This window comes from Enhydra lutris, unplaced genomic scaffold (genome assembly GCF_002288905.1).
Source record: "Enhydra lutris kenyoni isolate GAN:26980312 unplaced genomic scaffold, ASM228890v2 scaffoldscaffold22, whole genome shotgun sequence".
NCBI lineage: Eukaryota > Metazoa > Chordata > Mammalia > Carnivora > Mustelidae > Enhydra > Enhydra lutris.
In genome coordinates, this window is record NW_019154106.1 from 19,791,725 (window position 1) to 19,813,979 (window position 22,255).

Here is a 22,255-nt window from a genome sequence, read left to right on the forward strand (position 1 = left end):
GCCCACTATGTTTTCAAAACTATCACGTGGCTTAGATAGGTGTTTTGAGAAGCGGGCTGGCATTTTGACCAGCATTCCTCTGTAGGTAATCTGTCCCTTCTGTCCTTCCTAAGGGCAGAGGTCTTTGTCTAAATTTTTCCTCACTGATTTATCCCAAGCACTTAAAAAGTCTTTGGTACACACTAAGCCTCTGCTACATATTTGTGAGTAAATTCATACATATGCACGTTGTGGTCTTTATGAAGTGGTCAGATGCAAATCCAAAATTCTATAACGTGCTCTGTGGTACTGTGGCTAGAACGCTGCAAATCATATTTCTCTTTTGTTAGCAGGCTTCTTGTCAGGGTCTGCAACTGTGCAACCTAGGAGACTGAAAGGCAAGAGGGAGAAGGGGCTTTTTTCTTCCTGTTTGCGTGTGGCATCTGTCAGTGTCATTTGAGCAACGGTATTCTGTGCTCCCAGACCCAGCCTCACTGCATCCCTTCAGCAGCCAGGATATGCTCCCTCTTCAGAAGCCAGGACTCCCACTTGCCAGAATTCCTGTGAACACTGAGATTTTGAAAACCCCACTGCCTGCCTGTTTCTCTCATCCCTAGGCTTGGGTGCCAGGCCCAGCAGTTGGTATTTCTAGCTTACTGGTCAGGTGTTTCCTTTTTCACCCTCCCACAACAATGTAATCAATTCTCTACCTTCAATTTGCTCTTCTGAATTACCTAATGTCGTTTCTGTTTTCCTGACAGTGCCCCGACTGAAACAGATGCTCTTAAGATACCTTTGTTTTTGCTGATTTACTATGACGTAGCCAGGCATGGATTTCTTTTTACTTATCCAGCTTGGAATACAGCATGCTTCCTGAATTGGTCGATTCACTTACCGTCTTGTCTCTGTAATATTTTAGGTAATTTTTTACACAAAGCTTGCATTCACTATTTAACTGTGTCTAATTCACCCGATGAGTATTTGACTTAAATAATTTTAGTTTAAGAGATGTCAATTTGTTTTTTTAACTTCCTCATTTCTGGTATGGTATTTGTTTGCTCACCTTTGAGATAACATTTTAAAAAATATTTTATAATGAGAAATTTCAAATATATACAAAAGAACACAACAGTATAAGAACTTCCATGCACTCATTGACGAGCTTCAACACTTATCAACTCATGGCCACTTATGATTTCCTCTAACCCCTCATCCATATTAATGTGAAGCAAATCCCAGACTTCACATAATTTCATCAGTAAGTTTTCCATGTGTGTACCTCTAAAAGATAAAAACTCACATTTAAAACAAGGTTAACAAAGCTTGCTTAAAATATTGAAAATTATTTTTTAGTATCATCAATAGTCCTGTTTCCCCTGGCTGTCTTATGCAAGTTCATTTTGCTTTTATAATTTGAATCATAATCTAAATAAAGTCTGCATGTTGCCATTGGTTAATGTGTTCCTTAAGCGTCTTTTGATACCGAGGGTTCATCTTCATCTACTTTTTAACATTCCTGTGGAAGAAATGGGGTTATTTATCCTGTAGTTTTCCACTGTCTGGACTCTGCTGATGGTATCCCAGGAGTCATTTAACATGCTCCTTTGCCCCTGTATTTCCCACTGGTTGGTAGTCAGAGGCTTGACTGGCCTCAGATTTATTTGACTTACTGAGGAGGCAGGGTGGCCAAACGCTTCACAGGCGGTAACGTGAATGTCCAATGGTACCCACGTGCTGAGTGTATTTGTGAGGTTAGTAGCGAGTGATGATCACTGCCATAAATTAATTAGGAGCAGCGAAACTGTAATATTCTAATTTTATTATTTCTAGTTTACTAGTTGGAATACTCCTATAGAGAGACTTTTTCTCATCATTGAATCATTTACCCTAAAGTACAGTTCATTTAGAAAGAAAGGAAACATGCTGGTTATTTTCTTTTCATATTAGGAAAAACAAAACAAAAACAAAAACCCAAGTTTGTTCCCATGCATCTTCCAAAACCAAATCCTCAGTGTGAATTTGGGAGTCTAAATATCGTTTAATATATGTGATGTTATCTACCCACTCAGTTGCTTCAAAGTGTTCCATCTTTGGCCAATGGGAACATATTCCAGTTGGCTCTGAGTTCTTCTGACACAACCTTTGTTGAGTTTGGGAGTCTCTTTGCTTGCCTGGACTTGGTAGAAGCCATTTCTCCAAGGAATTCTGGCTCCTTTTAGTGGAAAATAGTATCTAAGGATCAATATCTAGGCATAAAGTGTGCTTATCAATACTGGGTTACTCACTGATATTAATCTTTTCGGCAAATAAAGTTAGGAAATGTGTAAATATATGAGAAAGTTTTGCTAGTGTTTTTAATTCACAACTACAGACGTTTACTTAACATCATCATTCTCACACTTTTATGTCCTTTACCCATAGCCAAACTCTAGTTTGCAACATCACCAACAAAATTATTCATTTATTTCGCATTGCATACACCTACAATCTCAGGACAATATCAATATTACTAACAATAGTATTACTGAAAACGAGTAAGGTTTTCTTTTGTGCGTAGGGTAAATCCCATCAGGGAGGTAGTCAAATAATGGTCTTTTAAAGTCACTTGGAATAGTTCCTTTTGGTATGGTTTTACTACCAACTGAGTATGTGGTCGGGCTCACTTAATTTTACTTTTAATTAGGAACTGCCTTATTAAAATTTGTTTTGATATTAAACAAAATATTAGTTTTCAAAATCAAACAAAAGATAATATAGAGTCAAGAAAATCTAGCTTCATGCCCGATCTTTCCCAACCAATTTCTTTCTTCCCTCCACGGAAAACCATTTAAAAGTATTTTTAAAAGTTACTCTTCCATTTTAAAATATCTGTTTCTCGGGGAGCCTGGGTGGCTCAGTGGGTTAAGCCTCTGCCTTCGGCTCAGGTCATGATACCAGGGTCCTGGGATCAAGCCCCACATCAGGTTCTCTGCTCTGCGGGGAGCCTGCTTCCTCCTCACTCTCTGCCTACTTCTGATCTCTGTCAAATAAATAAATAAAATCTTTAAAAAGAAATATCTGTTTCTCTCTACACACATCCCCAACCTTGTCATTGTTTAAAAAGCAAAATATTGTAATCAGAGAGATGATTTTTTTCCCACTTTCCTTTTCCTTTTTTCACTGCCTATATCATTTAGATTATTTCATAGAAGTTTATAGAAATTGTCTTCATTCTTTTTGACAGCTGTAAAAGATTCCATTGTGAGGATGTTCACACCAAATAAACACCCATGGAGGACTTTTTATTTACTCAGTCTTCTTCTGTTGGGCATATGGGTTGTTTCCAGTCTGCTATTTCAAGTGAGGCTACCATCAACAGCCTTATTCATAGGTATTTTTGTATTAATTTTGTATTTTTAGAAAAGATTCCTGAAAGCTGGTTACATGGGTAAATGAATATATAATTTTATTAGATAGAGTCAATTTTCTCTCCACAAAGGTTATTCTACTTTGCCTTTCCACCAGGATGTATGAATGGTAGCACCAATTTCCCAACAGCCTCACTGAGCCTATAAAAATTCTGGATTTCTGCCAATGTCAGTGGCAAGAAATAACTCACTGTAGTTTTGATTTGTTCTTTTTCCAGCTTTTTGAGATAAAAGCATAGATCACTCATTTTTGGTCTTTTTTTCTTTTTTTAACTAATATATCCATTTAAGGGCTATAAACTTCCCTCAAGCACGGCTTTAGCTGCATCCTACAAGTTTTGACCTGCTTTATCTTTGTTATCATTCATTTCAAAATATTTTCTATTTTTTAAAAAGATTTTACTTATTTATTTATTTGACAGAGAGAGAGAGAGAGAGAGGAAGCATGGGGAGTGGCAGGGAGAGAGGGAAAAACAGGCTTCCTGCTGAGTGGGGAGCCTGATGCAGGGCTCGATCCCAGGACCCTGGGATCATGACCTGAGCTGAAGGAAGTTGGTTGACTGGGCCACCCAGGCACCCCTCAAAATACTTTCTAATTTTGCTTGGGCTTTCCTCACTGGCCCATGGGTTACACAGAGGTGTACTGTTTAATGCCACCAAAATTGCTGAGGATTTTTCCATCTATCCTCCTGCTTCTGATCTTTATTTTTTTAATTTAATTCTACTGTGGTCAGAAAATAATACTCTATAAATTATTTCAGTATTTTAAATTTTATGACTCAGTTTATGATCAACATGGTAAATGGGCCACGTGCATTTTTTAAAAAATTATTTTAAGTGGGCTCCATTTTAACATGGGGCTCGAACTCATAACCCCAAGATCAAGAGTTGCATGCTCTACTGACTGAGCCATATGCTTTCTTAAAAATGAGAATTATGTCACAGTTTAATGAAACATTATATAAATATGTGAAGTCAAATTTGTTTTTTAGCAAGATGGTCTATATTTTTACTTTTTTTGTCTGTTTAGATCTACCACTTACTGAGAGAGGCTGACGTCTATTATGATTGTAGATTCATTTCTCTGTTTAGATCTGCCAATGTTTAATGCTTGTCATATATAATTTGAAATTATCTTATTGGTTTCATCAAACAGATTTACAATTTTGTATATTCTTGGTGGACTGACCACTCTATTATTATTAATCGTCTTTTTTGTAGTAATGCTTCTTCCCTTAAATTCCACATTGTCTGATGTTGGTATTAGTTAAACCAGCTTTCTTTTGACAAGTGTTTGTATATCTTCTTCCCATTTGTTTAATTTCAACCACTTAATATCTTACAGTAAAGTGTGTTACTTGTGAACAGCATGTAAGTGGGTTCAGTATTTTAACCCAGTCTGATAATGTTGGTAATCTAAGTGGAATACTTAGTCCTTTTGTATTTACTGTCATTAATGACGTATTGTACTTATCTCTAACACTTTACTATTTGTATTTTATTTTACCCATTTTTATATTTTACATATAATATATATTTCTATTTTATATTCCTTTTGTCTTCCTTTTTTGCTTTACTGAATTGATCAAATTTTTTTTATTATTCCATTTTTCCTTAACTATACATTCTTCAATTGTTCTTTTAATGATGAGCCTAGAAACGACAATATGCACCTTTAAATTATTCCAGACTAAAAATACAAATTACTTTAATTTTGCTACTTTCCTGATAATGCTAATACCTAACACCCTGCCCATGTGCATTCGTGGGAAAATTAATCTCATGTTAATCTTCCAGCTGTGTTACCCTGGAAACCTAATAAAGGTAGAATGCCAGCCATGTTATCAGCCAACACACTTAGAGTAAAGACGACCTGACGAAACTGCAGTGGACGGGGAGGACTGTGACCATTCCCGAGTGTGACATTTCTTGTCCCTTGCTGGAACTCTTGCGCTCTAGCCCAGTGGACTCTTGTAAAAGTTATTGGTTCCTACATGGAACTTGCGACTTCTGAACTAGGGTTGTTCCCATACTCAGCTCATGTGGACTTGATCCCTCATCGCTGAACTGTCACTTGGGGAAAGGGGCAGATAACTGTCCCTGGGCCTGCTGCCAGACTGTTAGGGCAATTCTTGGAAAAACTCATGAGAAGCTGCATGGCTGGTTTACTGGGTTTCCTACTCTATCCTTCTGAGTGAAGGCAAGACCACAAGTGCCCTACTGAGTTGTGCGAGTTTAAAATATTTATCTAGCTGGCCCTAAATCCTCTGGCAATGGATACCGCAGAGTGGTAGCAGCAGCAGAATGGACTTTCATAGCCTTGGTTCAATGTGGCCAAGGCACTGTGACATAAAAGAATGCCCAGGGAGATGCAGAAGAAACTAAAGTCTCAGTGCGGGGCCAACTTTCTCGGGGTCTGATGGCAGAAGTTTGACATTGTGTGACAGAGGATAAATCTTCCCGTTGTGGGCCTAGATGAAAGCTGAAGACAAACTTGTGCCAAGAGCAACTGCCCACTCCTCCCTTCCCCACTGTCCATGAAATGGAACTGAACAGAAGCACAGCTGTAAGTGGGCTGGCTGGAAGAATGACAATTGCCTTGGGGTAGCTGATGCATTTGGGTCAAATGGGGCCCTGATGCCTGGCAGGGGGCGTGGAAGAGACTCGAGCTTGACTCCATGTTTGTGAGTGGGGCTGGACTAGAAAAGAGGTGGAGCAGCTGGGTTGGTTTGGACCGAAACTGGGTTGGCCACGGATCTACTCAGCATGGAGTGGTGCCCATGAGCCCCAAGCAGGGGGAGCAGAGGACAGAAGCAGAAGAACCACTCTGCACCAGCACACAGGTCGAAGAGGGCTAGGTGGCAAGCTGGCACACAGATTGGCTGCATGGCAATGGCTGTGGTGAGCTGCACGTCTGGGGAGGCAGCGCTGTCTGAGCAGCTTATGTGGGAGCGACCTCAGCTGCAACCTGGGGTGGCATCCCGAGGGTTTAACCTTCACATGGGGACTAATCAGTGTCATCTACGGACACTTAAGGAGATAATGAATGGCAAGGCAAACTACATACTCCTTGGGCTTTCCAAGAAATGACAAATGATAATGACTATTTTAAAAGCTGGAAGCAAAGAGGATATGGACATGCTTGTTCTTCTGTGAGTGATAAATGAGAAAGGGGTGCTTTATTTGTCATCACTGTCATTTTCTAAGGCAGCGGTTTCAAAATGTGATCTTCTTACCAGCAGTATCAGCCAACAGCTTACAAGAAATGTCCATTCTCAAGCCCAGCCCTAGTCCTACTAACTCAAGAAGCCCAGCAAACTGTGGAGTCTAATAAGCGCTCCAGGTGATTCTGGTGGACCCTAAAGTCTGGGAGGAGTTGTATTAAAGTTAGTAACTCAAGGTCATGGAGGTTGGTCTGTGAGCCCACAATGGACAGGGTTACTAGATTAACCTTCTAGCTCTATTTTCCTGAAAACCTAATAAAGGGTGAATGTTCTCTTACCAGGCAAGATAGCTTATAGTAAAAATGACCTCAGTTGGTAACTGTAACTAGACTAGGAGAACTGGAAATAAACTATGAACACCTCATGAAAAGCCAGTTCCAAGTTTCGGAGTGCCGTGATTCTTATAAAGAGCGAGGCTCTTTCCAGGACTCAAGGAGCTATCACAAAAGATAATGGTTTTTATATGGAACTTGGAACATCTAAACCAGGATAGTTCCCATAATACATCATTTGACTTGTTCCCTTGCACTTGAACTGTGGCCTAGCAGCAAAGGGCAGCAGGCAGAGAAGGGTTGCTGGGCTAAGCAAGGACTCCCTCTGGAGGGACACACCTGATGCTATTACACTTTCCCATCAGAAGCTACTACTGTCATTACTTTGTATGGTCACACTCATTTATATTTAATATTTACCCTTTCTGTTGCTCTCTGCTTTTTCCCGTTTCCATCTGGGATAGTTTTTGTTCTGCCTGAAGAAATTCCTTTAGTGATTTTTAGCTCAAGTCTGTTTCAGTTTCTGGTGGTCTAAGATCCTTAAACCTTCATTTTTGAAAATAGGTATAATTTATACAGAAATGCTCAGATCTTAAGTAAAACATTCACTTTTGACTACTACTAAATACACAACATTTCCAACACTCTACAAAGTCCTTTCAGGCTGCTTCCCAGTCAACCCTTTCCCCACAAAGCAACAAGTGATCAGAATTCTAACACCACAGGTGTTTTGCCTGTTCTAGAATTTCATATAGTTGGAACTCACACACTAGGTACTTTTTTGTGTCCAACCTCTTTTATTAGCATAGTATTTTTGAGATTCATCAATATGGATGTTGGACCTTTCTTGCTGAATCCATTAGTATAATTAGTATCGACCATGTAAATACACCATTGTTCTTCCATTCTTCTATTGATGGGCACCTCAATGTTTTTCTGGCTATTATGAATAAATCTGCTGTGAACATAAAGTATTTTGTGGACATGTATTTTCACGCCTCTTTGATAAATTCTAGCACTAAAATTCCTGGATCATATATGCTTAATAGACAACCAAACTTCTCCAAAATATCTGTACGGTTATACTCCCAACTGGCAACTCCCAACATGAGAGTTCTGGTAGCTCTGTAGCATCTCCCACATTTGCCATTATTGATCTTTTTCATTTTAGCTCTTCTAGTGCTAGGAGTGCTTCCTGCTTCAAAGTCTATTTTTTTCTGATGACAACGTTGCTCTCTTTTTTTAACTGTTTGCATGGTATATATTGTTTTCCATCTTCATATTCTTGACACTTCTGTACCTGATATTTAAAGTGTTTCTCTTATAAGCAGCATATAGTTCGATTTAAAAAATCCATTCCATAATAAATGCTTAAATTACATAATCTTTTTTACCTAACTGCTGATACGCTTGGAATCTCTACTTCCTATTTTACCATTTGCATTTTATTTTTATGCACCCTTTCTCTTGCCTGACTTTAATCAAATGTTTTACATTATTCCATTTTCCTTCTGTTCAATTACATTTTAAAACCATTGTTAGTAGTTAGCCTAGAGCTTAAAACTGTATTCTTACTTATCACAGTCCTATGCAAATTATTACTTTAGTACTTGGCTGATACCAATTAAACCTCAGAACTTTTCAACTCCATTCACTTCCCTCCCATCACCTGTTATTGTTACCGTGCACTTTAGTGACACGTAAAAGCGTGGCACTTTAGGGCCCTGCAGCTTTGACTCTGTATGGCTACTGTTCATTTACATTTGTCTTCGCGGCGTTCTTCATTCCCTCTTGCATGTCGGTATCTCTATCTGGGATGTTTTCCTGAGAACGTTCTTTGTTATTTCAGTGCAGGCCCTCTGGTGCCAGATTCTCTGAATTTTCGTTTCTCTGAACCCATCTTTATTTCACCTTAACATCTGAAGGACATGTTCGCTGGTATAAAATTCTAGGCTTGCAGTTTTTCTCTTCCAGCTTAAAAGATGTTTTTACACTGGCCTCTGGTTTCTATCATCTCTATTGAGATGCCGTCAGTCTCGTGGCTCCTCTGGAGGGACCTACGGTGTGTTAAAGATGGGCCACGCGTTCTTTGTCACTGCTAGCAGATGGAGGACGTTTCCCCGGGCTTTGATTCCGAGCAGGCGCCAGCACTCTCCGCTTGGACAGAGTGGTGCCGTGGCAGTTCTGGCTACGCACAGGCTCTTGGAGGCCTGCGTGCTTCTGCTCTCACCCTTGTGGAGCTCCGAGCCATCGTGGAGAAAGGTCCAGCTACCCTGCTGAGAGACAACCAAGGCAGGGCTTCCCAGCTATGCCCAGCTATTCCACCCTCTCCACCGGAGGTTCAGACACGTGAGTGAAACCTTCTTCGGTGGCCAGTCCCAGATGAGTCTCTACACGTCTTCAGTGGCATGAATGACTCCAAGGGAGACCAGAAGAATGTCCAGCTGAGTCTGGCTCAGACTGCACAGTCTTGAGCAAATCACAGTTTTGTTTGAAGCCAGTAAATTCTGGAGTGGCTTCTGAGGCAGAAATGGAGAACTGAAATAGTGTTTGGTGTCCAGAATAGAGTGCGGCCATACCAGACACTTAGAACCTGTGGTGTTAGTTCTAGGACTGGGTCGACTACAACTGCTGAGCAGCAGTGAGACTCTTCATGGAGGCTGGATGAGCACGGAGGAAATCAGGATGGGAGGCTGGAGAAGGGGAGGACTTATCTATTGGTAAAACAGTGAGGCTGTATCTTAGAATACAGCAAAAATACCTAACTAAATTGTAGATCTGGCTAGGAAGACTTCCAAGAGGAATGCTGAAAGTGAAAAGGGTTTTTGAAAAGCTATTAAAAGAGAGAGCACTTTAGAAACTATAGTTTTCGGGCAGGGTTTAGAAAAACTGCTTTCAAGTTGGGACTTGCAGGGTTAGAAAATGAAACTTTTTCAATCGTCAGCTTCTCCAATCAGCATGAGGTTTTAAAGTAAAAAAAAAAAAAATTCCAGAAAGTTACCAGTAAAACTATGGCCTTGGGGTCAAGCTCAAATCAGAAACACGGCAGTAGGACCTTTTGTTACTCCTGCCTCGGAAGGATATAGATGTAAGCCTCATTAGGCTCTCACAGACAAAAAGTGCCTAAAAATCTTAAGGGTATTTACACCCTGGACTCACATTCAAGGTAGACAGGGACCTTCTTGAAGAGATTTGAGATATGGGTTCTGTCTGCAGTGACTTATCATTTGAAAGTCTACAAAGTCTTTTTTTTTTTTTTTCAAGATTTTATTTATTTATTTGACAGAGAGAGAGAGATCACAAGCAGGCAGAAAGGCAGGTAGAGACAGAGGGGGAAGCAGGCTACCCCCTAAGCACAGAGCCCGATGCGGGACCCGATCCCAGGACCCTGAGATCATGACCTGAGCTGAAGTCAGAGGCCCAACCCACTGAGCCACCCAGGCGCCCTCTACAAAGTCTTTTAAAGGGGTTGTGCCAGTTTGGACTAAAAGGGAGAGAAAGGTGGGAAGCAAGACGAGTGAGCTTTTCAACTTTAAACACAGGCCTTTCTTACAGAAAAGGAAAGACCACTCAGAGAGAAGGGTCAAGAGTGGAGAAACAAATTAGGGAACCAAGCCCAGGAAACCAAAATGGACCATAATCAAGGAACATTCCTTGTAAAGCAAGTCATCAGGGGAAGTGGTGACATACGGGCCAGATGGGGTTCAGAATCGACACAGAATGGAGATTGCTATGTCTTTCCCATTTCCTGTGTTTAAAACTACCATGACTTCCCTATTCCTGCCACACTGTCATGTCGTGCCGAAGCCCAGTAGATTCTCATTAGGTTATAGTACTGCTTTAACATTATATATTAATAAAGTGGAGAGATACTTAACCATAAAGTAATTAATTTTAGTTTTACAAAACCCCCTCTTTACATAAAGATCACACAGAAACAGATGAACAGTCTTAGAAACTCTGTGATATGTTCTCTAGGCTTCTAGAGAACAAAAACGCAGTTTTGCAGATATTTTGTTTCATTATTTTAAGAGAAGAAGGTATTTAAAGTTGTGTTTCCCATCCACAACCTGAAATACCAACTACTCTTCACCACCAGAAGAACACCCGACTTACATCATATACTGAGATTCCCTGGTTGCCAGGAGCCCCACCTCCACGCTGGAGTAAAGAAGACAAAACTGAGGGGCGGGGCACAAATAAAGGCCACAGGCTCCAATGTGTGTGGTGTTAAAAAAAAAAAAAAAAAAAAAAAAAGACAAAACTGACAAGGTAGGTTCTACCATAGAAGGTACACAGAGCAGCCAAAAAGAGTACTAACTGAGTGATGGAAAAAGCAATGGAAAAGTGATGGAAACTCAGTGGTGGGTTATTTCACATCTTCCCTTTAGCTACTAAGCGCTGCGTAACTCACATAGAGGTTAGAGCCACTTAGTGGCAAATAATCTGGGAAAGTCAGAAGGTGGACAGATGGTAGTTTCCAGCTTTCCTACAGGGTGACTCACCTTTTCCAAAACTTTGGCAATTCGTGTGCCGATTTGTTCGAGTGACTGCTGTGGATACTGGTCTTTGCCAAGATTTTGCAGTACCTGGTGTAGGGAAAGACGGCAGGTGAGAGCAAGGAAAGGAGCAGGATCTAGGTGACGCTGCTGACGCTGAGCTGGATACTAGGGCCCAAAAGCCAGCAGCTGCTCTGGGGTATGTGCTGTGGTCCTGCTGGTCGGGCACTTTGGGGAAGACGTATGGAAACCTAGCATCCCTTGCATACCCTCCCACTTGACAAAAACTACAGACACGTAAAACATATTCATTACAGCAACATTAGAAAAGAGAGTAAATAAAGAAAATTAAAACTATCTGTATTCCTGTCACCCAGATGCAACCAGTGTTAGTATCTTTACACTACGGATATTTCAGGGATTTTTCTGAAATAGCATGTGTACACACATACTGCCTCTCTCACAGAATATGGGATCACACTACATATTGTCACCTATATTTTCACATAACATGAAGATTTCTTCATGCCAATAAATGTATTTCTACATCTTTCTTTTTTTTTTTTTTTAATAAAGATTTTATTTATTCATTTGACAGAGAGAGATCACAAGTAGGCAGAGAGTCAGGCAGAGAGAGAGAGGGAGGCAGGCTCCCTGCTGAGCAGAGAGCCTGATGCGGGGCTCGATCCCAGGACTCTGAGATCATGACCTGAGCCGAAGGCAGCGGCTTAACCCACTGAGTCACCCAGGCGCCCTCTACTACATCTTTCTTGAGGGCTCCATTGTATACTATCCTCTATCTGTACAACATTTATTTAACAAATCCTCTATTCTTGGACATTTGTGGTGGTTTCTCAATTGTCCTTCTCGGTACCTGTTTGCTAGGCATATGCTGGGTCTGCTCGCCTTCCTTGCCTTCTTAAGAATGCCAACAGGAGGGACGCCTGGGTGGCTCAGTTGGTTGAACGACTGCCTTCGGCTCAGGTCATGATCCTGGAGTCCGGGGATCGAGTCCCGCATCGGGCTCCCGGCTCCGCGGGGAGTCTGCTTCTCTCTCTGACCTTCTACTCGCTCATGCTCTCTCTCACTGTCTCTCTCTCAAATAAATAAATAAAATCTTAAAAAAAAAAAAAAAAAAAGGAATGCCAACAGGAGAATAAGCTGCCTCAAGTAATCCTGACAAGAGCCTCTGTCCGCTGGCAAGCAGAGTGCTACCTACCTTGAGGAGTGAATCAGAATTCAAATTTCCTGGCCCTTAAAAGAAAAGCATAAACTCAATCCCAGGGCCTGAAATAAATCAGGCCTGGCCTAAAGCCACCTAGATTTAGGCCCTCTGAAATGTGGCCCGGCCCCCGGGCTTCCTGCTGTCAGCTGCGGCACCACTGCGGCGCTAGCAAGTACAGCCGCGCTGAAGACGGCTGGGCACTCACCTCTGTCAGCTGACTCTCGCCCGTGTAGTGCAGGCTGGCCCGGTTGGAGACCCCGTGCAGGTGGTCCAGGGTGTGCATGCTCGTGGGCAGATTGCCGTTGCAAAGCGGCTCCATCGCCGGCTGCTGTATTGGAGTGGCAAAGTCGATGTGTTCTGTGATGCTGGAAAATGGAGATTGCCATGTTAGCCATGGGAAACCCGAGTGGGTGGGGAGCAAGAGTATCAATAATCGGCTGATCGTAACTTTGCGATGTTACCAGGACTGTCTGGAACCACGACTCACAGACTGAAGAGACAGCAGAGGTGATCGAGTCTGCTCTCTCGTTTTATAGGTGCAAGAATCCAGTGCCTGGCCATAACTGTTTGCTGAACGTATGAGCAGAGATCGTAGCCCTGGTCAAAGGAGCAGCGCTGGAATCAGAGTCCTGAACTCAGTGATTTCCCGGTCCACTCAAGCTGCCTCCTTTCTATGCACCATGGGGTCTGGTGTGGTCACTGCCATTGGCCATTTTTTCTCACTGGGGAAGTTTTGAACCTGGCAGGCTTTAGTCTAGGGTTTCTGTTTTTAGGGTAAAATTCCCTTTTCAGTGATAAATACCCGCAAGTGGTTCCTATCTTTTATTTTCCCTTTATGCACAGAAGCCCACCCCACAGAAAAAATGACCCAAAGTTTAGACAGTACATTTTAAACAGATGCAGCTGTTCAATGTATCCATGCATAAGACGTAACTCCCTTTTGTAGACCCAAAGTGGTCATTTTCCTGCTATCTGCAGGCTAAATGTTATACACTCTCATATATGCTGAAATGGCAAACTGGCATGGCCAAATTTTATTTTTAGCTATTTAAAGCTAATATGTATTAGGCAGGGCACCTGGGTGGCTCAGTGGGTTAAGCCGCTGCCTTCGGCTCAGGTCATGATCTCAGGGTCCTGGGATCGAGTCCCGCATCGGGCTCTCTGCTCAGCAGGGAGCCTGCTTCCCTCTCTCTCTCTCTCTCTCTGCCTGCCTCTCCGTCTACTTGTGATCTCTCTCTGTCAAATAAATAAATAAAATCTTAAAAAAAAATTAATATGTATTAGGCAAACATTCATTCATTATTTATTTAGAGCCTACTACGTGTCACACACCAGAGGTACAATAATTAACAAGACATCGCCAATCCCTGCTGTTATGGTGCTCGTGGTCTTGTGAGTGGCTCGGTTATTACAGATGTTATAAAAGACAAAAACAAGGTACAGTGTCAGTACACTACGGGGAGGTATGTATTTCCCCCTCTGCTGATGGAGGAAGGAGGTGACTAGTGAAGGATTCCCTAAGGAACCAAGATTTAAGTCAAGACCAGGGTGTGAATAAACCAGGTGGGAAGAAGGTGGTGAGAACATCACCCCACGCAAAGGAACACCAGTGTGAAGGGCCCGACAGGAGGGAGGGTGGCGAGGATGGAAAGACACATGGCAGCAGATTACAAAGGGCTTTGTGGACCATGGTAAAGAGCAGTAAGAAGTTATTAGAGCATTTTAAGAATTATTTGACTTGTATTTGAGGAAGGAGTCTGAGTATTGTAGGGATAAGGGGCAGAATAGAGTCAAGAGTGAATAAAGCATGCGGCCCGGCTAGGCGCCTACTGAGTGGAGTGAAGTGGAGATGATGGCGATCCGGTTTAAGGGTCAGAAATGGAGATGGAGAAAAGCTGACGGCTTAGAAAAACACTCAGAGGGTGGAAATAGTAAGAATGGGTAATAGAGGGGCGCCTGGGCAGCTCAGTGGGTTAAGCCTCTGCTTTCAGCTCAGGTCATGATCCCAGGGTCCTGGGATCGAGCCCCGCATTGGGCTCTCTGCTCTGCAGGGAGCCTGCCTCCACCTCTCTCTCTGCCTGCCTCTCTGCCTACTTGTGATCTCTGTCTGTCAAATAAATAAATAAAAATCTTTAAAAAAAAAAAAAAATGGGTAATAGACCGGATCTGAGGGTGAAGGGAAAGGGGTCATTAAGGACGACTCCCAGGTTTCTGGCCTAAGGACTGCTGGAGCGATCTACTAAGAATAAGAAACAGAAAACACACAGAACAATGATTTTTTGGAAGGTGAGTGGACAAGGAAACAATGAGTTTGGTTTTCCTGAGGTTGAGGGGTCTCAGAGATATCTAGGCAGAGAGGCCAAGTCGGTAATTGGACAGATGATTTGAAGAAAAATCTGGTACGGAGATCCAAATTCAAGAGCTGTCAATATATTGGTGGTGACAGAAGTTCTGGGAGTACATCAGTCTGACTCGGAGTGATTCTAAGGTAAGAAGGCTTAGAGGTAAATCTTGGGAAACACCAACATTTAAAGGGCAGAGAAGGAGCCAGCAAGAGAGAATGAGTATCCAAGGAGGAAAACGCAGTTACCGGAGGGGCAACTTGGCTCAGCCTGAGTCTTGGTAGGTGTTTGTAAATCTAGATGTGCTCTGGCTCCCTTTTTAAGTACACAATGTCAGAATCACAGGTTTTTCCATAAAGAGGGATCCAGTCTTTAACTCAAACTAAGTAAGTTCCATACTTTCGCAGACCTTACAAAGTGTGGGGGAAGGCCCTGAGAAGGGAGGGCACGTTCACTGCTTCAGTACAATGGACTGCGTCTACCTGTGGCCTGTGGTCAGCGATGGTCATCCTCAGAACCTCTAAGCCTAAAAAGGACGACTCCTCTAACAGCCGCTGACAAAGGGCATCCCTGAAGTCAACAGAGGCCCAACAGGTTCGCTGGTACATAAATGCCACAAAGGAGTGAGGGGTTTAAGATACTCACTCAATGTTTTTTGAAGAAACTGCAAGCCAGGTACTCACGATGGCAGTCAGCTCTACCCAGCGGAGTTTGAGGCACTCGTCTGGGCTGGGCCATCCCAGACTCTGGTAGTCACGCTTTTTTCCTAGAAGGAAAGTATGACATCAATGCACACGACTGCAAAGGAACAGAACCTGCAGTGTCTTACTTAACCCAGGCTGGTGTGTTTGGAGGTGCCAGTCATTCTTCTAGTCTTTAGGATTTTTACCATTTAGAGAATTAGAATCTTGTCATTCACAGCAAAGGAAATAAGATTATCTGAGTGAAGTCTCGGGCTCAAAGACAGATGATGAAGTAAAAATAAATGAGTCCACTGGATTTAAGACTGATCAACGGAAGATAAGAGCTAAGATATTCTTCGATGTTAACATCTTACCAAGTTTCATTTTTACCCCTCTATATCTTGATTTTATAAAGACAGCTCCAACTTAGGAGGAGCATGTACGGCTAAAGCATGGTTTCCCATTCTCGCAGGACTGACTGTGGCTGGGGGGTGCTTTGTGTGGGGCTGTCCTGTGTACTGGAGGATGTCTAGGAGCATCCCTGGCTTCTACCCTATAGAACCAGTAGCACCCCCCATTCCCCCCCGCCACACACACACAGATGGGACAACCAAAATGTGCCCTGGGAAGACAAAATCACTCCTGGTAGAGAACCACTGTTGCAGAGAAAAGCAGCAGATGGGGAATAACGGTGATAATGATAGGGTATCATTTATTTCCAGAGCACTTACTGTGTGCTCAGGTCCTGTGCTAAGTGCCTTATATCCACAGCTTATTTCTTAGGTGGGAAAATGGAGGCACAGAGAGATCAGGTGACTTGCCCAAGGTTACCTGGCTAATGGACGGCGGAGCTAGGATCCAGATCCAGGTTGGTCTGAGTCCAACATGTAGGCTTCCAATCAGCATGCTATTTAAAGCTATACTGGGCTTTTAAAGTTCTGTTAATTGACACCCTTCACAGGTACTACCTTTTGTGTACAGGCCCTTGACTTAGATTGAGTCCCCAACTAAGTCTTGTCTGGGATGGGGGACTTCTGGAAGACTTACAATAGAATGAATGGACAGGAAGGAGATCTTTGGTTCTGTGTAACTTTTTCTTATAATGTGGGAATTTGCCAATAACAGAAAACTGAGGTATAAGCAGGGCTTTAGATTTAAGTAAAATGGAAGAGTTTGGAAGAGTTTCAAATGAGCCCTGTTTAAATGAATAACTAAAAGAATTAAACCGTAAGTTTCACAATAAAGCTTATTTTTCTGTTATGTTTAAGAAATTCACTTGAAAAGCATTTATTGAGCATCTTTCATAAAGAAATGGGAACTGTGTTGAGGCACTAGGAATAGTCAGGGGAATAAAACAGAAGGGGCCTGCCCCTGAGTTCACAGTCTAGTGAGGAAGGTAAACATGAACAAATCCTAGGATACGGAAGGATGACTGCTAGAGTGAAAGTACAGGACAATGGCACGGAGGTGAGAGCAACTAATTCTGCCTGAAGGTACCAAGGAAGGGAAGGCACGTGGCATCTGAAGTTTAAGGATGAGTGATATTTTAGCACTGCTGATGTGGCAGGAGGGCAGGCCAGGCAGAGGGGGCAGCATATGCAAAGGTAAGGGGGTAAAATAAGAGCATGGTTGGTTCAGAAAAATAACAGTATGAAGGACAGACAGTCTGGATGCTTGTACACCACACGAGGAGGTTTGGACTTCATTCTATAGGCAGTGGGGAGCCTCTTAGCCCACATTTCCCCATCTTGTTCACTGGAATATCCTAACAGACTCTATTTATTTATTTACTTATTTTTTTAAGATTTTATTTATTTGACAGAAAGACAGCAAGAGAGGGAACACAAACAGGGGGAATGGCAGAGGCAGAGGGAGAAGCGGGCTTCCCACTGAGCAGGGAGCCTGTGTGGGGCTCAATCCCAGGACCCTGGGACCATGACCTGACCTGAGCCAAAGGTAGACACTTAATGACTGAGCCACCCAGGCGCCCCCTAAAAGACTTTGTTAAATGCTTTGCTGAAATCTAGTTACATTGTATTTACAGCATTTCCCTGGTCTTCCAGTCTGGTAGCTCTCTTCAAAAAAGGAAGTGAAATTAGTTATGCATTATTAGTTTTACTAGTTCTTAGTAAATTTACAGTGTCCCTCATTGATCTCCACTCTTCCCCACGGCCTCACAAACTATCTTTTTTAGGATTTGCTTTAAAACTTTGTCAGAATTTATCATGAACCTTATCTCCTAGTAGTGAAGAGAATGCAGATTTATTTGAAAACCCAGGATACTGTACCTCTCTGGCTACCTGTCATCTCTTCCAAGCCTTAGAACTTTTCATGTTACTGAGAGTAAGCAGGTTCCCTGATGTCATTGGCCAAGTACACTCAATGCCCTATGTGGGCCCACCCACTTGAATATATTTAAAACCACTTAAGTGCTTTCCTGTCATCTCAACCACACCAAGCTTTAATTTTCACTTTTACAAGAAATTTTTAGTTTTTTGTTTGTAAAAACAATATAGGCTTATTATAAAATATTTAGAAAATGGAAAAGCATGTAAAAGAAAATTAAAAATTACCCATATCTCTATCAGTACCCAGAAATGACCGCTTACATTTTGGTATATTCTCTTCTATACTTGTTTCTACGTACTTGTTTATTTTAGCTTCTTTTATCAAATCTAAGAGGTCCTAAACATTATTTTATATGGTATAAGAAAGAAAAAGACAGCCAATTGTTATTTAAAATATCATCAGCTGTAAGATACACCTCAGCTGCAGATACAGAAATATGAACAAGTGTAGTCATAATCCAGTATATCTACTACCTTACAAACACTGAAGGGTTCTATCTGCTATTTTATAAACCACTTTGGTTCACTTACTAGACTACAAGCATCTTGGCTGCACAGTACATGGCATGGATGTTCTGTAATTTATTTGGGCAATTACCAGCATTTAGGTGGTTTATAATTTTTTATTATGATAAGCGGCCCCATGATCAATCTTGCCACTTCTGTCTGGCATCTATAAAATGATTTACTTAGGGTAAAGTATTGGAAGTAAAATTATTGGTATATTTTTAAATTGTCTGATCTATATGGTCAAATGATCCCCAAATTGATCTCATTAACTCTGTGTATTGCACATTTAAAGACAGTTTGAGGAGCAAAGAAGGCATGTCGCTGTTTGTGTTTATGTCTCTTTGATTGCTAGTGAGGCTGAACATTTCATCACATGTTCAGTGGCCAACTGTATGTGTGTTATTTGGGGGACTGTCTCTGTACTTGGACACAACTCACTGAAATGCTGTGTTTTCATACTGATTTGTAGGTGTTATTTTATTTTTTTTAAAGATTTTATCTGTTTATATGAGAGAGAGAAAGAGAGAAGAGCACACAAGCAGGGAGGGGCAGCGGGAGTGGGAGAAGCAGACTCCTCACTGATCAGGGAGCCTAAGGGGGGGCTCGATCCCAGGACCCTGAGATCATGACTTGAGCCGACGTCAGGTGCTCAACTGACTTAAGCCAGCCAGGTTGCCCTGTAGCCCTTGTAGGTGTTCTTTAAATGATACTGCTATTTTGTGCTTGTCACCGAGTCTGTAAAAATATAAATATTCTGCAAAAATACTTTGTTTCAGTGCTCTGCCTATTTTATGGTGTCTTCTGATGCCATAATTATTTTTTTTTCTTTTTCTCTCTGCCTTAGAAAGTCCTTTTCCATTGGAAAACTATATAAATATTCATCTAAATTTTCTACTTTTATGATTTTATTACATTTACTATTTAATGGAATTTTCATTTCCATAATGATGTTTTACATTTTGAACACCCTTTCCCTTGCTATAGAAGATAGACCGAGTAAAGGAAGTGCTGCTTTCTTTCTGTTAACACACGATGTCACCCTTAAATAGTACAGCTACTACATGCTGTCAACTCTGGTCATGACAAAATGTCCTTTTTGGTGTCCTTTGTATTTTTCCCAAGTAACAGTTCACTCTGGGATTTAGCGAAACTGACCCCATTCTTCATATTTTATTATGTTCCTCCTGCTTTCAGCTTTAAGTATACCAAATTAAATAAGACATCTTTTCATGAAGTTAATTTTTGAAGTCTAGGATAGTGAAAATATCCTTTCTTTCTTTTTTTTAAAGATTATTTATTTATTGATTTGACAGATAGATCACAAGTAGGCAGAGAGGCAGGCAGAGAGAGAGGAAGGGAAGCAGGCTCCCTGCTGAGCAGAGAGCCCGATGCGGGGCTCGATCCCAGGACTCTGAGATCATGACCTGAGCTGAAGGCAGTGGCTTTAACCCACTGAGCCACCCAGGTGCCCCTGAAAATATCCTTAAAAAAAAAAAAAAAAAAAGATTCTTTATAAAAGAAATTTGATCACCACTATTTCATTGCTAGAAAAGAAAGTCAACTGGGCCCATGGCAATGGCCCTGAACCTGGAGTCCCAAGAAGCACTTCAGGACAACTATGAACACTAAAAGTACATGACAAATTCTGATGTGTATGCATTTTTCCTGGGCACAGTTCTAAAGCATATATCCAATACTTAAAGAGATATCCGACACATGAAATATTAAGTGTTAATATTTATTGAGTCCTATGTGGCCAGTTCCTTTAAAGTACTTCACATGTATAATTCTTAGAGTTCTCACAACCATCCTATAAGACACATGTGATCCTATTAAACTAGACTATCGAGAATTAATAGGACTTCAAGCTCACGATGATAAAAATATAAGCCCGACAGGCAATGGTAAAGAAGTCAAGTAATATCAAAACAAACTTTTTATACCAGCGACTGTTTCCTCATTCACTAAACCCCATTACCCTCTCATCTGATCTCCTTCAAGTCACAAACTCATCCTTAGTAAGAAATGAGACAGTGCAATCTGAAAAAAGGAGACCGGCATATTAAACATTCAAATTTACCTTGTGGCCCAGGAGATGCCACCTTTGGGCCAGTGATCTCCAAGTTTGCTTGGTAACGATGTACATTTTCTGCTTGATTCTGTTCTACCTTTTTCCCAGGAGTTTTCTTATGATCTCCTTTGGGTTTCTTTACACGTTTGACCTGGAATGTGATCTGGAAAATGGAAATATGTTAGGGACAAATTAGACCAATTATCAAATCTGTAAAGGCTGTGGATATTGGTGGTTTTAAGAGTAACCGGTCCTAATTCTACAAAGAAAACATCCAAATGGCCAAGAGACAAATGAAAAAGTGCTCAACATCACTCAGCATCACGAAAATACAAATCAAAACCACAGTGAGATACCACCTCACACTAGGCAGAATGACTAAAATTAACAAGTCAGGAAATGACAGGTGTTGGCGAGGATGTGGAGAAGGGGGAACCCTCCTACACTGTTGGTGGGAATGCACACTGGTGCAGCCACTCTAGAAAACAGAATGGAGTTTCCTCAAAAAGTTGAAAATAGAACTACCCTCCGACCCAGCAAACTACTGGGTATTTACCCTAAAGATACAAATGTAGTGATCCGAAGGGGAATGTGCACCCCAATGTTTATAGCAGCAATGTCCACCACAGCCAAATTACGGAAAGAGCCTAGATGTCTATCAACAGAGGAATGAATAAAGAAGATGTGGTATACAGATATACACAATGGAATACTATGCAGCCATCAAAAAACCCGGAATCTTGCCATTTGCAATGACATGGATGGAACTAGAGGTTACTATGCTAAGCAAAAGAAGTCGGGGCACCAGGGTGGCTCAGTGGGTTGAGCCTCTGTCTTCAGCCCGGGTCATGATCTCAGGGTCCTGGGATCGAGCCCCGCATCAGGCTCTCTGCTCGGTGGGGGGCCTGCTTCCCCCCACCCTCCCCACCTCCTGCTCTGCCTACTTGTGATCTGTCAAATAAATAAATAAAATTAAAAAAAAAAAAAAAGAAGTCCACCAGAGAGGGATAATTATCATATGATCTCACTGATTTGAGGAATTTGAGAAATAAGACAGAGGATAATAGGGGAAGGGAGGGAAAAAGGAAACCAGGGAGGGAGACAAACCTTAAGAGACTCTTGGTCTCCAGAGAGAAACTGAGGGTTGCTGGAGAAGAGAAGTGGTGGGAGGGATGGGGTGGCAGGGTTATGGACACTGGGAAGGGTACGTGCTATGGTGAGTGCTGTGAGTTGTGTAAGACTGATGATTCACAGACCTGTACCCCGAAACAACAACAAAAAGGTAACCAGTGCTAGGGGCGCCTGGGTGGCTCAGCTGGTTAAGTGTCTGACAGAATCTCAGGGCTGTGAGATTGAGTCCTGCACTGGGCTTCACACTGAGCAAAGAACCTGCTTAAGATTCCCTCCCTCCCTCTGTCCCTCTCCACCTCCTCCCCACCCCACCCCCGACTTGAGCTCTCTTTTTCTAAAAACAAAAGAGTAACCAGTCCTATTCTAGAGTTCTGTTTCATTCTTACAGGTCTAAATGAAAAACGTTTAGTAAAATGAACAAATAGTCTAGCCCTGAAGGGTGTATAGAGGAAACTGAAAATGAAGATGTCTGAGTTGGGCAGCTGCAGGCATGCAGGCTGGACAGCCTCCCCCTTCGTCTGCCTCCTGGAAGAGCTAGCGATACAGACGGAAGTAAAGGGAAAT

At 41.9% G+C, this 22,255-nt stretch overlaps 1 protein-coding gene across 2 annotated transcripts in view; it reads right to left on the reverse strand.

Annotated features, from left to right (window-relative positions):
- LOC111149515 (tetratricopeptide repeat domain 17) overlaps positions 1 to 22,255 on the reverse strand; it is a 119,433-nt gene that overhangs the window by 10,912 nt on the left and 86,266 nt on the right. For both annotated transcript variants that reach the window (XM_022506613.1, XM_022506612.1), the window contains 4 exons: positions 20,570 to 20,723; positions 15,594 to 15,714; positions 12,812 to 12,971; positions 11,388 to 11,471 (listed from right to left, as the gene is read on the reverse strand). In XM_022506613.1, the coding sequence (XP_022362321.1) occupies positions 11,388 to 11,471; positions 12,812 to 12,971; positions 15,594 to 15,714; positions 20,570 to 20,723 (519 nt within the window). The remainder of the gene's footprint in view (positions 1 to 11,387; positions 11,472 to 12,811; positions 12,972 to 15,593; positions 15,715 to 20,569; positions 20,724 to 22,255) is intronic.